The sequence below is a fragment of the Egretta garzetta genome, unplaced genomic scaffold (assembly GCF_000687185.1).
Source record: "Egretta garzetta isolate BGI_Z169 unplaced genomic scaffold, ASM68718v1 scaffold23, whole genome shotgun sequence".
Taxonomy (NCBI): Eukaryota; Metazoa; Chordata; class Aves; order Pelecaniformes; family Ardeidae; genus Egretta; species Egretta garzetta.
Window position 1 is genome coordinate 3579842 of NW_009259237.1, and position 16012 is coordinate 3595853.

General features: G+C 39.7%; 1 protein-coding gene across 1 annotated transcript in view; it reads left to right on the forward strand.

Moving 5' to 3' along the window:
• PEPD (peptidase D) overlaps positions 1-16012 on the forward strand; it is a 159495-nt gene that overhangs the window by 123159 nt on the left and 20324 nt on the right. Inside the window, exon 13 of the mRNA XM_035891534.1 lies at positions 15416-15600. Within this exon, the coding sequence (XP_035747427.1) occupies positions 15416-15600 (185 nt within the window). The remainder of the gene's footprint in view (positions 1-15415; positions 15601-16012) is intronic.

Consider the following 16012-nt stretch of genomic DNA (forward strand, 5'->3'; position numbering starts at 1 on the left):
CAGGAATGGATGATGTGAATTGAGCTCTCAAGCGTCTCTTCTCCCTGCCTGGTGGAAAGTTAATACTTTAGGTCTCCAAAAAAGGAGGCAGAAAAGCTTGTGGGTTTAGAGGCACTAAATGTAAAACGCAGCCCCATCATGTTTTAGTCAGATTTTCTGAATTACGGAGCCCTTGTTAATTTTGTTGTTATTTTTGTTTGTCTTCATTTCCCAGAGTTCCTAAGATCAAAGACAGTCAAGTGACTTGGCTTACATGGCAGTAACCATTCATGGGGCAGGCTGTGCAGAAAGTGTGTCTGCAGCAGAGTCAGCAACTGTAGAAAATGGTATTTCTCTCCAGCTGCAGAATTGTGGCCTTAATTATGCCTTGTGGCAAAGGGTTGCAGGGGGCATCTGGTTGTTGTCTTCAGAAGGTTAATGATTCCCGGAGTCTTTCTCATTGCAAGATAGGGAGCAAGTACTTTAGGGAGAGTCACTAATCAAATACTGGGTTACATAACTGTGTTTATGGAAGGACACACATTTGCTAGGAACCTTAAACATTTTATATAGATGTGTGTAGTCCAGAGATTTGCATTTCTTTTTTCAATTCGGCTCTCTTAGGAACCTAACTGACTCTTAAGTGAAGTTACTTTCTGGGATAATAGACCTCCTAATAAATTTTGGTTATACTTCTATATACAAACAGTTGTCATAATTTTAAAAATACTCCAAAACATTGTATTTTATTGTAGAAAAGCATTCATCTGACTGCATCCTGTGCGTGGTCCAAACATGCAAACAGCTCAAATCACATATATAGGTCTTCCTACCTTCCAACTAGAAGAACAGAATTCTTTCTGTGAGCCAAATAATATATTCTGAATGTTAAGAAACACTCTCTGTGGGATTATAGCCCAAGTTCAGTGCAGTTATCACAACTCCTGCCACAAACCAAATCTGTTTAAAATAAATGGGAAGAAAGACATATTCAGTCTTGCATAAGCAGCAATTTTGAAACTACTGAACATGGATCTCATATGAAGACAGCGATCCTTGTCACTGAAGCGAAAGAGTCAAAAAGGCGTGCTTGTGTGGCAGTGGGATAATTGTCTCTTTCCTACAAAATCAGGCTCATGATCCAAAACGTCAGAGAGGAATGTTGAATTTCTACTTAGGGGATATTCTTAATGCGTCAATTCCATCTGGGTTAAATTTACTCTTCCACAGAACTGAAGTACAGAGGCGGATGTGCAGAATATTGACACTTCCATTCACTTTGGTGGCTGAGGCATCATCTACTTCTCAGAAGAACGATTTGAGAAACTATTTGTGTTTACGTAGATATTCTACATAAAAAGAATTGTTAAAAAAGAGTGAAATTGTAAAGCCAAGTATCCAAGACTTAGAGTGTTCCAGAAGTTAGTGTCCTAATTTGTCTCAGTTCTGCATTGTTTTTTGATCTCATTTTATTAAATTGCTTGAGGCACATTAGGTGCACTCCTGGAGCACATCTCCCAGTTTACTTTCATCTGAAATGAATTCAGCTCATGTACTTCAAAACTCTCATTGTGTAAACCAAAACACAGTAAGTGGGGACAACCAAGAGATTTCACCTCCAAGGATAATTGGAATTAAAATCTTCTTGTAGGTACATCCTTTGTTTCTCCCTCTGCTATCTTCATGCAATGCATGTAGCAGAAAGAGCTGAGCTAATGAGCAGCTATTCAGTAATTTATTTTAACCTTTTGTTCCATGCGTGGCCCAGAGCTGTTTATTGCCCACCATTCAAAACCTGCTCTGAATCCAGAATTATTAACATTCTCACCATTTTTTCTCAGAGTGCTCATCATAATAGTACACAGGTGCTTGGCAGGCAGTAATTTTGCTTGCACATCTTGGTGATGTGGAAGTATGCAGCAGTTCCCCTTCTGCAGGCGGTGGCAGACAGGCTGGAGAAGATAGTGTAAAAGCTGTGGACTCATTTGGGATTCCAAGATTGAAATTCATCAGACTCGAGATCTTTTTTTAAGGGAGTTGAACATTGCTCTTGCTCAAACCCCAGCTGTTTTGACCAGCTTTCTGCAAATCAGATTCCACATTGTCAAGCCAGACACTGGTAAAATGAAAGAAAATTATTAATGAACAAATGTAAAATAAATAAATAAAAATAAAAAATTGTGTTTGAAGTAAGTTGCCTAGCATCCTGCTGGGAGTCTGAGTCTGAGGCAAGAACGGTTGCTAATTCCCAGCGGCACCGTTCAGGTGCGTTTGCCATGCTTGCTTTTTTTGAAGTTTCTTGTTTCTTTTCCTGCACACTTGCAGCTTTTGCAACAGATGGAAGAGGAGTTATGTGAGTAGCAGATATCTTCAGTGGTCTAGCAGGAGCTGTGCTTGCCTTGGAGTTAAAATCTTCTTGGAAATAAGGTAGCCCTAGCACTAAATGAACTTGGGGTTTCCTGTGGATTTGCATCTTGTGGTTGGTAGGAATCTTTGGTTGGTCTGGTGGAAGCTTTTCCACTGGGCTGCAGTACTTCTGACGCTCTCCTGCATGTGACTTCTCTTGTTTGTAGTAGCGCATGAATGAATGTTGCAGTTTTGCTTACATCAGGTCTTCTGACTTTTAGCCAGCTGCCTACATTACAAAACATAGCACTGGGTCTATTCCTCTGGTGAGTGTAATTGAAAATCTCCAAAAGGTTTTAAAAGTTTTATTGTAGGACTGAAAAAGGCTGCATCATCAAAAAGGCCTTGCTGCTATTGAAATCCCATCTAAAGGAGTAGATGGTCATGTAACTAAAGGACTGAACTGTAACACGTCAGCACTGAGGGTCCAAGCAAAGCTCACACAGACAGCATCAACTGATATTGCCTAACTCTGGAGTCCTTAATGCTGTAACCATAAAAATACTGCTTTTAGTGTAGCTCTCCCCCACCCCTGTAATTGCCCAGGCTTAAAAAAGCAAACTGTGGTGGAAAAAAAAAGTATTATGTAGCACATCAGTAGGCATAAGGCTATAGAGTGTAATGGTAAATGTCAGGGTGTGAAGTCTCAACTCTAATGTCTGTAGTACCTCCAGTGGACAACTGTCATGGTACCAGCTGAAAGTTGGAACTGCAGATGAGACCCTTTTGTGAGCAAGTTTGACATGTTTGTTAATAGTGGAAAGATCTGAAGAACTTGAAAGGGCACATGTGTGTTGTTCCCAAATCCTGTCTCACTTCGTTCTTTATCGTGGTTGGGTAAGTTAGATCCAATGTCAATGTAATAGCTTTATTAGCCATCATTTGTCGTAAGTTACACCTGGGAGACCAGTATTTTTTGCTCTTTGTCATTAACATAAATCTGTTTGAAGAAATGTAGAAAATAATTGGTTTTGCTGAAAGTCCCTCTCTGAAACTTCTAGAAAACAAATTGTTGAAGAAACATGATCTAGCTTTGAAATAAGCCCTACTCTGAGCCAGGGTTTGGACCAGATGCCCTCCTGGCATCCCTCCTAACCTAAATCACTCCAGGACTTAATGTTCTGAAACATGCAAATGAAAATGTCACTGATTTAAGAAAGAGATGGTGAGAATCAATGCCTGTGCGCTCAATTCTAGCTCTTAACGGGGGTGGTAGTACTTTGCAAGCCAACAGGGATATGTGCTGTTTATGAAGCATATTCGTATTTAACCCAGCTTTGAGTATTGCTCTGTTCTCATATGGATGCTTTGCTGTCAGTGATACATGACAGTCGGATAGTGTTTGGGAAGTTACTGTGGAGTAGCTTCTTTTTTATTCTTTAGCAAATGGTTGTGTTTTTATACCACGTCCAGCCTCTCAAGTGATTTCTGCTATTTATTATTTGGATTATTATTTTGAGCATTTAGAGAATATTAATAAGTAGAGTTTTATAAATTTGATTCCTATTTGATGAGGACAGTATGGTTTCTACATATAGAAAGTTTCTATCTACAGTATTTATAGAAACATCGAAGTTTCTCAAATATATTAAATTTGCTACTGTGTTGAGAAGAAATAAAAGGGAAGTATGCTTGTCTTTAACCTTTGCAATTAAAGCTGTTTTGGATTAATGCACTAGATCATAAACAGAGTCTTTAAGATTAATGAGCTAAATATTGGAGCAATCACATACTTTCCATTTTCATCCCTTTGCAATTGTACACTGGGACCGCTGAACATTCCTCCCAGTCTTCTCTGTAGAGTAATGGAAAGTCACAGGAAAAGGGGAAGGAAGGGAGCTTGTTGTGCTTAGCATTCCTGGTACTACTGCAAAACGTGTATTTTTTAAAAAACGAACAGAAAAAAACTTTTTTCAATCTCTTAAGTTATACATGTTAGTATTGGGGGAAGAGGGAGAAAGAATTAAAACACCTCAATCAGTAAGGTCTATTGTCCTAAATTCCAGTTTAAAAAAAAAAAAGATCTCTTTGTCTAGCAAACTGCTCCCAAGGAACAGTTGAGTAAGGCCAGGTTGGCAGCCATTCAATTCCCTATCTCTACATTTATATGATTTAAAAAGCTTGTATATCCAAAGTCCCCATTGAACCAAAATTGCATTCAGACATTAGCTGCGCAGCTGGGAATATTTGCTGATTGATGTTTGTTTGTTTCAATAAAATGAAAAATAAAAAATAGTTCCAAATATGCACAGAAGTTGTTGTTCACCAAGTCAGTTTATGTGCAGTATGAAACCTTTCCTCCTTGGGATGCTGACATTACGGTAGGGTCTCCCTATAGGATTTGTGTCTGCATTTTTTCAGGCTGGAGCTCATGCTCTGGGGTGTATGCATATCCCCAAGTCCTGCATTTTACTATCCAAGAGAGTGAGTATCATGTTGCCTCTGTTTTTCTGATGAATGCTGTTGAGGAATGTCTTGAAAGAAACCTCCATCCCAGGACTAACATCTCTGATAATGGAAGATGGAGGTTTCTCCATATTAGGGCCGGAAGATTCCTTGCCTGTTTATAGCTTTCCCAGAACTCAAGTCTCACATGAAGACATGGGGTCTTTAAGCTCTTAAATCCTTTCTTCTTTCTGCCATTGCAGATTTTATTGATGCCAGGATTGCCATATAATCTTTGAGCAAGAAAGTACAGTCAAGTACACTTCAAAACCATTCAAAGCCAAGTACAGTCAAAGAGATTTCAAAGAAGTAAACCCACGTGTCAAGCAAATAAAACATCCTCTTACTAATCACATAGATACCAGCTGATCCTTAGACCCTACCAGGAATGGGTCCCCTTTTGCTGTAGGTGCTGAATAAATGCAAAGAAATAGAAAGAAACTAAGGTCTTTTGAGGTAAAGAGGCCAAGGGGAGAGTGTTGGAGCACAGGCCAGCAGCTGTCTGGCTTGGACTACAGAAAGTTCTCTGCAGCTGATGGTCTCTCCTCTGTCCTGGCTCCAGCTGCCTCACCAGATCGAGTCTTGCATTTTGCAGTTGAGAATAGGTGTCTGAAGGTGTTTCTCTTCAAGCTAGCAGTAACACTGTCATTTCCTTCTTGTGTTCAGTAGATTTAGGACCAAACTGTGTGAGGTGCAGAATGATTCAGAGAAAGGCATTACACCCTTCTGTAGGTCTAACTCTGAGGCCTTCCTTTAAAGATCAGGAGAAAGGTCCTTGGGAGTTCACTAGGACAAAACGTGACAACTCCATGGTGTGCCACCTGCCATACACAACCTTAAAACCAGGCTCAGCATGTTCGTATTTAGGTTGCTGCTGCAGTCGTGCCTAGAGTTTGAGTGTTGGCCACTCTGCTTTCTGGTTTCCCCTTGGTGGCAGAGGACCAAAGAAAGCCTTGTGTATTTGTAGGTGCAGGATGCTAAACAAAGGTCACCCTACCTGGTCTTGTTCTTTGTCTTCTGGGCAGCTGTAACTGCACAAGTGTTGAGCTGCTGTATGAAACCCTACGGCCCGCTTTTCATGCCTTTCTCCTGATTTCTTCAATTTTCGTTCATTGGTGTAGCTTCCAAACCACTTTGCAATGGAGGGGCCTGCCTTAGCTCGTTTCCCCATGTACATCCTTCCAAGGAATGTTTTCAACTAGAAGGACAAACCAAAGCAGCCCCTTTATTTTTCACTGTTTTGCCTCCTCCTGCCTGCTGCTAAAGGATTCAAGTAGTAAAGCTCATAGAGGTAGATATAAGCCCAGGGACTTTAGAGAGTGAATGGTCTGTATTTTTGTACAGCGGAATGTAAACTTTGGATAGTGTGTACTCCTGAAAACATTTTGGTATCTAAGTATTGAGGCATGGTTCTTTCAGTGAGACTGTCAAGAGAAGGTAGGTTCAGTGAACAAGTACCAGTTTCATATGTAACCTATTTTATATAACAGAAAATGCTGTGATTTGAATTCAAAATAGCGATGTGATTCCCGGTTCTATATCCTAATAACATGTCTCTAACAGAAAAAAGAATAGTGGAGAGTTTAGCTCAGGTAGGATAGTATTAAGACTAGGGATTAGAATAACCCAAATAATTAAAGAACTGTTTAATTGGAAACTTAATAGCTAGGGTAATTGACATAGCAGATCACATTACTGGCAGTTGTTTCTGTTACTGAGTTGAGCAGAGTTGTGCTTAGAAACATATGCAAATTCAAAATTTGCAACTTCACAGGTCGCTACTTCTTTTTGTCCATGACAGTTCTGTAACTTCTTTAGAATTCCCATTTCTTTTTGTTTGCTACTATTTTGAATACTGCTTTAGAGCGAGTAATTGTCCCTGTATTCAGGTAGGGTTAAAAGTTGCTATACCTAAAGAAAATCATTGTAACTGTTACTAGTATTTATTCCTTCCAAGTTAAGTACAAGGTTCTCATTCGCATGCAGTGGCATTGTTTACATGTAAGTCATTTGAGTTTTCTTTCATGCAGTCCAGAGTTGTACTTAGTAGAATACCAGGTGGGCACACTTGTATGTTGTGCTGTATAAAAACAGTAGCTAGTTTTGATGAATTTTTAGAAAGAAATTGGACTGTAAACTGGACCTTTTGACAACAGCACAACAGGGAAGGGTGTGAGAGCACAATCTATTTTACTGTTTGTATAATTTCAGAATGCCCGTATGAATTATTCCCCATTCAGATTGTCGTATTTTAGGCAAAGTGCTGCTGATTGTTATTACTCTGCTGTAATACCTGAAGCAAAACAATTATTCTTCAAAATAAAACATTAATGACAGAAGTTGAAGATTTTATACCAATTCCTCTGAGGAACAAATGCTTTCAGGGCATGTTGTAACCAGTACTTGATATTCACAAATCCTCCTGAATGACACTGCAGTATTATTCCCCCCCCTTGCTGTTAAGAATGTGTTACTGTTTTAAAGACAGATTGGAAAGTAAATCTTGTCAATATATGTTTTAAAAAGCTATTTGTAGTCTGCTCTCTCTCTTCTCTATTGAATGGAGTTGGTTGTATTTTTCTTGATAGCATTAATGGTCATAAATAAGTTTCCCTTTGAACACCAACTCTCTGAGTTTGACCCAGAAAAGATAGTATGGCTTTCTGTGGTAAGTTAATTCTGGTTTTGTCAGTATAAATGGTTAAAGTATCAGCCACCACTTAGGAAATAAAAGCTGAAGGAACAAAAGGATGTACAATGATGACAATCAAGTTGCAATCCTTGGTTTCTTGCAAGATACTATTAAATAAAAACGGTGTCGTTGATTACTGGAGCTCGCATTGTTGGACACGTAACCTAACCTTGCCCAGAATAGCAGTAACCTATGGCAAGAGGTGAAAAAAAAGGCAGTATTCTCTGTAAAATTCAGCAGATTCTCCAATTCCTCTGTGCAAGCAGCAGTCTGTTGAAATGTAGGATTTCAGACTGCAAGTCTCACTGCAAACCTTCTGGGAGCTGCTCTTCCCCGCTTGTGACTAACGCACAGGAGCTGACCCATGCATACAGTGACCACTGCAACGTTAGGGAGACTAAAATAACACTGAGTTATTTCCAGCTGTATAAAACCAGGCACTTTAAAACAGTTGGGCCTTTTTGCCCTGAAGTCCCTCTCGTGTGGAGCTCTCCGAGCAGCCCTTCTGGGGGCCGTGTCTGCAGGAGCTGCCCTGCTTCAGGGGCAAACCTGCAGCTTCCAGCCCAGCTCCACACGTGGGTTTTTCCACTACTTGCAGTGGTTCTTCAAAGGTGCTGCTTGTACAAAGCAAATACATTTAGAAGTCTTTACAGCCTAAAGTGGATGAAGTTTCTTAGCTTTTCTCTGATGAATGGGTTTTGGCTTAAGGCTATTTAAAAAAAATAAATCCTTTTTTTCCTAATTGTAGCAGGTTATAATATTGTAACATTGTACAATTCTGATTTTAACAGTGAGTTTGGGGGAAATAACCAGCTTTTACATGGTCTGATGTGCATGGATTTTCTCCCAGGTCAGTATCAGGAAATGCACTCATCGTACATTGTAATTTGAGTTGAAGTACAAAGTTCATGGGTCCTTCGATCTTGACACTGCATCAGCTGTAGCTGTCAGAGTGCAAACCTGCTAGACATAGATTATGCTGTTTGCCCTGAATCTTATCTAAACAGAGTCTTTTCTAAGCTTCAAATATTGATAAGTTTCCACACCGCAATCACTCCCTCCAAGCACTTACCTCCTTCCCCCAGTCTTTTTTTTCTCTTCTTTTCAGCATACACCTGTTTGGAAGGAACGTGCAGTAAAATTCACTGTCTGCCAGCACTGCTCAATTCCAATTCTGTATCTTTCTAGACATGGAAAAAATCCCTCCTCTTGCTCCACAGCTGCATCTATTCAAATTGCTTTTCTTCAGGTTTCAGCATGGCAGACTGTTACCTTGATGTTGCCTCTGACATCTTACAGGTCATCATATGCAGGGTTTATAATGGGGAGGATGGGTTTACCACTAAAACTAATGGGATACTGATGCAAAAGACATAGTGCAATACAGCTGAAGAGCACAACACTACTCAGCTTTTTAAAGAAGAGGTCCGAATTTCAGAGGTGATGGGGAATCATCTCTGTTTCCCTTCAGTAACTCCCACTCCTGTCAGGCAGGTGCATCTTACTGGGGGATTGAGGGATGGTTTCTGAAGGAGGCCATCCTGGTTTGAAGCTGTGGCGCTGGGGCTCATGGCACAGAGCAGGCTGAAGTCTTGTAATCCCCGCAGTCAGCACTGCAGGTATCTGGCACTGCAGCAAATTCAGTGCAGTTCCCATCACCTTTTTAGGATGGGAAGGTTAACAGGCTCTTCTTGTCATATGGCAGCCAGTTGCAGCCATGCCAGCACTGTAAAATACAGAGTAAAATTGCTTCCCTGAATTAGGCATCCATGTAGGCATCTAATGCTGACTCCATGAACCTTACAGGTAGTTATCTGCACAGTATATGAAGCTTTGAACAGCTTCACTGTTGCCCAAGCGCTGTTAGTGTTTGAGTACAGCATTTTGGTTTCTCACTCCAATTCCTCGCCCCGTTGCAGAGTTGACTTACCTGGTGCTACAAGAAACCAAGCTCAAAAACTGAGCAACTACTGAATATTTCATCTAGTGGGCCAAATGGACAGCATGAAAATAAAAAATACAAGAAATTTTTCTGTAGCACCCAAGTGAAGAGGAAAGAAATAATTTGGTTTAATATTTAAATGATGGTTTGGTTTATTTTTTAAACTGGGTTTGATTGGAATTTTTAAGGACCTATTGTTTTATGTCTGATATGGTCCCTGTGTTTTGGCAGATTTTAATCTGTTCCAGTAGTTTGCTGGCAGGACAGGGATTGCGTGTTATGTCTGCATTTCAGTGGCACTGCCAGGGGACATTGGGCCTTTTGCCCTCGTCTGTGGACACTCAGAAATTAAATGTAACTTAACCTTAGCACAGTCTGGGGAGAAGTTACTACAACCTTGCCATACTCAATTTTTTTTAGTAAGATTGTGACATCTGTGCTGGCAAAAAAACCCCACCCTACAACAACAAAAAAACCCTGCTAAATCATTTGTGGTTTAATCATTGTCACATTACAACCACAAAGTACCCTAAGTAGCGGCCAAAAAAATCCTGTTAGGCCTTTTCAGAGCATTTTCCGACCAAAGTGGCTAAATACCATTCAGTAATTCTAAATTACATTTGTATGCTGTTTCTGCTTTATGTTCTCGAATAGCTTCTAAAAAGTCAGAAAATAATCATAATGAAAATACCAGTGAGTTAACAGCAACTGAGGAACCGTTTATAGTGTGATGTGTTATAACGACTCATCTTTTTAATTCTACTGTTTAAAAAGTTATGGTATGTTCGTTAAAAGATAGAGATGCTTTTGATTTCTGGTTTCACTAGAAGCATTCATTTCTTCTCTTTTGGGGGGGGGGAGAGGGGATCACAAATTATTGCAGAGATCCTTGTATGTTTCTGAGTTCCTAAAACATGATATTTTATCTGAAATTTGGTGGGTTTGGCAAGCATAATTGGAGAGGAAATATTTCAAGGTGGTAAAGCAATACCTGTTTTATCTTTCTCTTTTCTGTCACACTAGTATCTAAGAGTATCAGATAACATTCAGGTTAATGGGAATAAATTCTTAAAAAACCTTTGTAGTAAACTTAATGCCTTAAGTTTGCCATTTTTAAATGCAGAACCTCACGCATCTGCAAACCTCTGCTATACTCTTAGCATGGTATCTGAAAACAGCCTCTGTAGTTACGTATTGTTTACTTAATCCATGATCTGTCACGTTTCGTTATTGGACATATCCACTGTCTGGTCGTTTCTGTGTAGTTCATTCTGTATCTCAAGGGATCTCAAACGCTTTGGCTGGTGTAAAAGGTGCTTTTTGTCCTGGCCTCTCGCCCAAGCACATGTTGCATGGCAGGTAGCGAATTGCAACCTAATGAGCCTTGGTAACTGAGCTTTACTTGGGAGCCAGTTGCTGGTTCAGTGACCTGTATTACCCAGTATCTCGTTTGGCAGAGAATTAAGAATGGAGCAGACACATCATCAGCAAATTTTCCTGAGTGCAGACTCATTTTGGTACAAGCTGTCAAAGTCCAAGGACCCTCCAATCTAGCTTTCTAAACCTCATCTGTCGGTGGACTATAATTGGTTTATAAATTGGCTTGAAGATAATAATGGAACTAACCTTTTTACACAAAAAGCATGTCTGCAACTATGATAAACCTCTCCAAAGTTTAAAAATAATAGTCCTGAATAATGTATCAGTGAAACATCCTAGTGATTGGTGGTGGGAGGTTAGTGCAGGCTGGTGTTGCAAAACAGTCAGCCATTGCAGTAACTCACATAACTGATGTTAGAGCTACTTCTGTGGAAGTTGTTTTAGTGGTTTTTAGTTGTTTTTTAACTGCTTTGTCTTGCTACAAGAATGGTAATACGGTGTCTGACTTCTGCTGCATCAGCCTCTGGCAGGTAATGGAACTCTCCACCAGACCACAGTCAGTCTAAAAAACTGAAGTGCCTGAACATCCAGTAACCTCCATGAATTAAGGATTCTTTGTACAAAATGTTGTTCATTCAGTTTTGTTTAGTTGGTTGTTTTTCTTCGCATCTGCAAATGCTGTCCTGTTGGGCAGATTGTTACTCCTGTTGGGCAGATTGTTCCCTGGCTGTGTGCAGAGAGGCTTCTTTATTATAGTTTTCTTTAACATGCTCAGAGCTATTCACACATGGATGTGCACACAGACATCTAAACAGAATATAGACATCTCTGTGCTTTAACACAGGGATTTACATATCCTCACTGCAAGTCCTTCTGGCACATCCAGATTGTTAGATTGCACGTCATGTGAGAGTACCAAAATTCTGTTCATGGCTTTCCTAGTCAAGTTATCTGTGATATTGAATTTGTCCTTCCTTCTCTGCTTCTTGCAATTATTGGAAGTTCAGTATGTACATAGGAAAAACAGATTAGCAGAATTTCAGGACTTGTGCTCGTAGAGTATACTTACCAGTTAATTTAAATGACAGATGAGTGCAGACATGCCAGCCAGTCCAAGGGACAGCTAGGTTTGCATAGGCCATTGTATTATAAAGATTCCAACTGCCAGATAAACCTAGTACAATTCTTGGTTTAGAATAAATTTGAAGAGTTGTATGTCTCTGTTTACTGTCTGTTAAATGTGTACAACATGAATATACCTTATGTATAAAATATACTAGGAGATTTTTCTTGAATTAGGATGGCTTCCTTTCTTCAGTAGATTATGTTCTCTACTTAAGTAATTGCCTTGTTACTGTAAAGTGGTTGTTTCTCTTAACAAAGTTAATGTTTTTGAGATTACAAGGGTACTAGGAAATGTTTGAAGATTTGCATTTAGATCCTCTTTCTTTGTCAAATTGCCTGTTTAAAAAGGGGGAGGAAAACCTGTTTGTACCCCATTATTAAAGTTTATTCCTAGCATGATGGGAATCAGCTCATACCAAACAAGATGAGGATATCACCATTTTTTTAAGTGAAGACCAGTAAGGCCACTCACTCCACTTAGTTCTCTGTCTCTAGTCAGCTCAAAATATCCTCATATTTGGCCTTAGTACATTAGTAATGGTCTGTGTATGTATGACTGTATTATACAATGCTTGTAGGTTAAGTGGTTTGGAGGGGATTGCAAAATACCACCACGCTGTAGTCATAGTAGGATGAAATGTGACGCCAGACAATAGAACAGAAAATGCAACCTATCTATAAACATTTTTTTTTAATTAAGACTCTTTGAACACCTATTTACTTGTAAAACAAGATTTGTACTATTTAGCAGGGCACCTCCAGCAGTAATTTAATTTCTCTCCAGCCAGAGCTGTCCCAGTGCTGTCTGCAGCTTCTGCAGCATGCATCCCATCTCTAGCAAAACTGATGGCACTGGCTAGGAGATGAAAGAGTGGTCCAGAGTCGTTTTGCTGGGCTCTGTCCGAAGCGCTGCCCTCGTTCCAAGAGAGAGCCCAAAGCTGCAGATTTTCCATCCAGCCTCATTATTTATTTCGCAGTGGAGCTTTTTGTTGTCTTCAGTCTCGAATGAAATAGATAAGATGAATAAAAACCAGAACAGATAGAGAACGCAGAGCTCTGGGTGGGAGGAGGAGAGGGAAAATAGTTGTGTTTTTTCTCAATGAGAGAAAAAGAAAAAAGTAGGGGGAAGGGAAGAAGGGGCTCTAATGGATTTGCTCAATGCCCAGAAATATTCAGGATTTACAACCACAGCAATCTTTCAGTTAAAGCAGTAGTGTCATTCATTTGCTGCATTAAACTTCTACAGACAAATGGATATGTGGTTTTGGTGTTACCATTTCTGATCAGTTTAATCCTTGTATCTCTTCCTTAGTTTGATAAAGGTCACTGTATCTCTGTGAGTGGAGTCTGTGGGTTTGGATTGAGACAAATAGTACCAGCACAGCTGTAGAGGGAAGCTGTATTGCAAACAGCAGGCACCTCATCTTCAGTTCTTCTCTCAGGCACCTCATCTTAAGTTGACTCAGAGCATCCGGGATATGGTTGTTTTGTCTTACAGCAACAGAGTTCTGACCTTCATTTATATCAAAAGAGGATGAGGCTTCACATAGTTGACCAGGGTCAGACGTTACATGTGGCTTTGCAGTCATGGGGATGAAAATAGAAGACTTGTAGTAATACTCAGCTAAGAAATCATGGGAGACGTCTCAAAAGAACATCTAGTGTCCCCAGACTTTCAGAGCAGTTAGAGTTGACTGCAAAATGCAGAAGCTGGTCTGGGAGTTACACACAGAAATTCTGTATTCCCACAGCTACAAAATAAACAGGAAACCAACTGTGATTCAGTAATACTTCCAGTTTGATATCAGTAATATCAGTGTGATAGATTGCATTAAATTTATCATGCAATGGATTGGAGCCTCTTGTGAGATAGCTGTGAAACACAGATGAATCTAGAGAAGTGAAAATTGCAATACAATGCATGTTTAAAAAGATAAAAAGATAAATTATTGTGAAGTATAAGTATGTTGAATACTGTTGTCAAAGCAACCAATTAGAGTTGTACTAATTCTTACTGAAGGAAAAACTAAACTCCTTTTTAAAGGAGGGAAAACACAAAAATAGCACATTTTGAACAGGAAGACTGCACATGTTTTGTGGATGAACATCATGCACTTGGGCACCATTGGCTTTTGTGAGGAAATAGCAGCTGAGAGTTTGTCCAGCATATTGTGCCGCACACCTCTGTCTTGTGGTCTTGCTTGGGCAAGGAAGGTGCTTCTTCAGCTGCATGCATGCCACAGGCTAAAAAGTTTGATCTGTGAATAATCTGGTGGGGAATAGGAGGCTGCCTGTTAACTAATTTACACACTGAGCTGACTCCCAGTCAGTGTTAATGGGAGTGTAAAGGTGCATCGGTTTCTGTGTGGACGATGCGCAAGACAGAGCAGCCAGTTGCTCTGGAGTTTGTTTCTGACCTTTATATCAGAACCATGTAAGACAACTGAATTTTATTTAAGCACTCCCATAAGGTGATTTTAGTTCAGCCTTTGAAGGCTCAGTACTTTCAGCAAGAAGTGCTAATATACTTATGATATGACATTCACGTTCACAAGACCCTAGAGCTGTGTGTTTAACTGGATTAAAGCAAATGGAACTTGATGGGGTTTTGGCCTTAAAAATTGCTTGTTTTTTATTTATTTAATCATGCCAAAATTGAACAAGGAAAATATTCTACTGTACCTTAGCCCTAGTTGTCTTGACTCTGCAACTGCTCTGTTGATGATGACTCAAAGCCATGGTGAACTAATTAAGACAGTACTGTGTTACTAACAAAAGAGCTGCTTTCTTCCTCTCTCCTCCCCTCAGCAGTTTGTCAAGCAAAATTGTATCCTATACCAAAATAATAGAAATCTAATGTATCCTGGCACTCTGTCTGTAGTCAACCAACAGTATTTTGTAATGCTGTTTTTGTACGTGTATTAGAGGACTTGTGTTTTACACAGCCCATTAACACAAGGGAATCATTAATTTCTGGAGAATGTCTTTGCCAGAAAGATGTGGGCTTTAAATCTTGTACGTACATAGGAAAGTACTGTCCATCTCAAATGTTCTAAATGGATATGACCGTTATTGAAATAATAGGAGAGTATTACTTTATGCTCTGCATTTTAAGTAATGGCGTTTTACAGTTGACATTCTTTTAGAAAACTCACTGATACTTTTGCATCTGCATAGACATGCTTAGGTACAGTCTCTTAACATTTTTTTCATGTGGATCTGGATTATAAGGTGCTGCTGTTTCTCTTGTTCGTAGTTTTGTGTGCTTCACATGCATGTTAAGATAATTTTGTCTTGTTTAAAGTATTTTTGTGCTAATGTAGTTGCTCTTTCCACCTTTGTTTTTTAGATAAACAAAGGGCACATGTGTTACATCTGCTTTTTGAAAGTTGTCTTTAAAAACTTTTAGCAATAGTTAACTCAGCTGTTTGTTTCTGCTCTCTAAGGGGTCGCCTGGCCTGATATGCACCGTCTGGCTGACAGAGTCCATCTGGAGGAGTTGACTAAAATTGGCATTCTGAAAGGCAATGTAGATGACATGGTGAAGGTTCATCTGGGTGCAATATTTATGCCACACGGACTTGGACATCTACTTGGAATCGATGTGCATGACGTTGGAGGCTACCCAGAGGTTAGTGTTAGTCCATTCTCAACTGCCTTGCAGATTAACCCCTCTCAATTCAATCAGCATTTCTCTTAGTTTATGCATGATTAGCCAGTTGCATGTTCTCAGAGGTGGAACAGATGTGGGTCTTTTTCTGGATGGGATATTTTATGCCATTTACTTTAAGGCAATCTATTAGTTCATTAAAACATACATTTTTTATGGGAGAAGTCAACTGATGGTGCCCTTTGGGCATTCTTAATCTGTTCAATTTCTACATACATTGTGTTGTTTGTCCATGAGTCACCGCTGTAACATATATCAGTCAAGCATACCCTATGCTGTGACAGAGTGCATCTCAGTCTACCTGAGACCTTTAGTAGGAAAACTCGCTTGCTCCATTCCAGATGTGAGACAGCTGTGGGAGCCCACTGCTGCA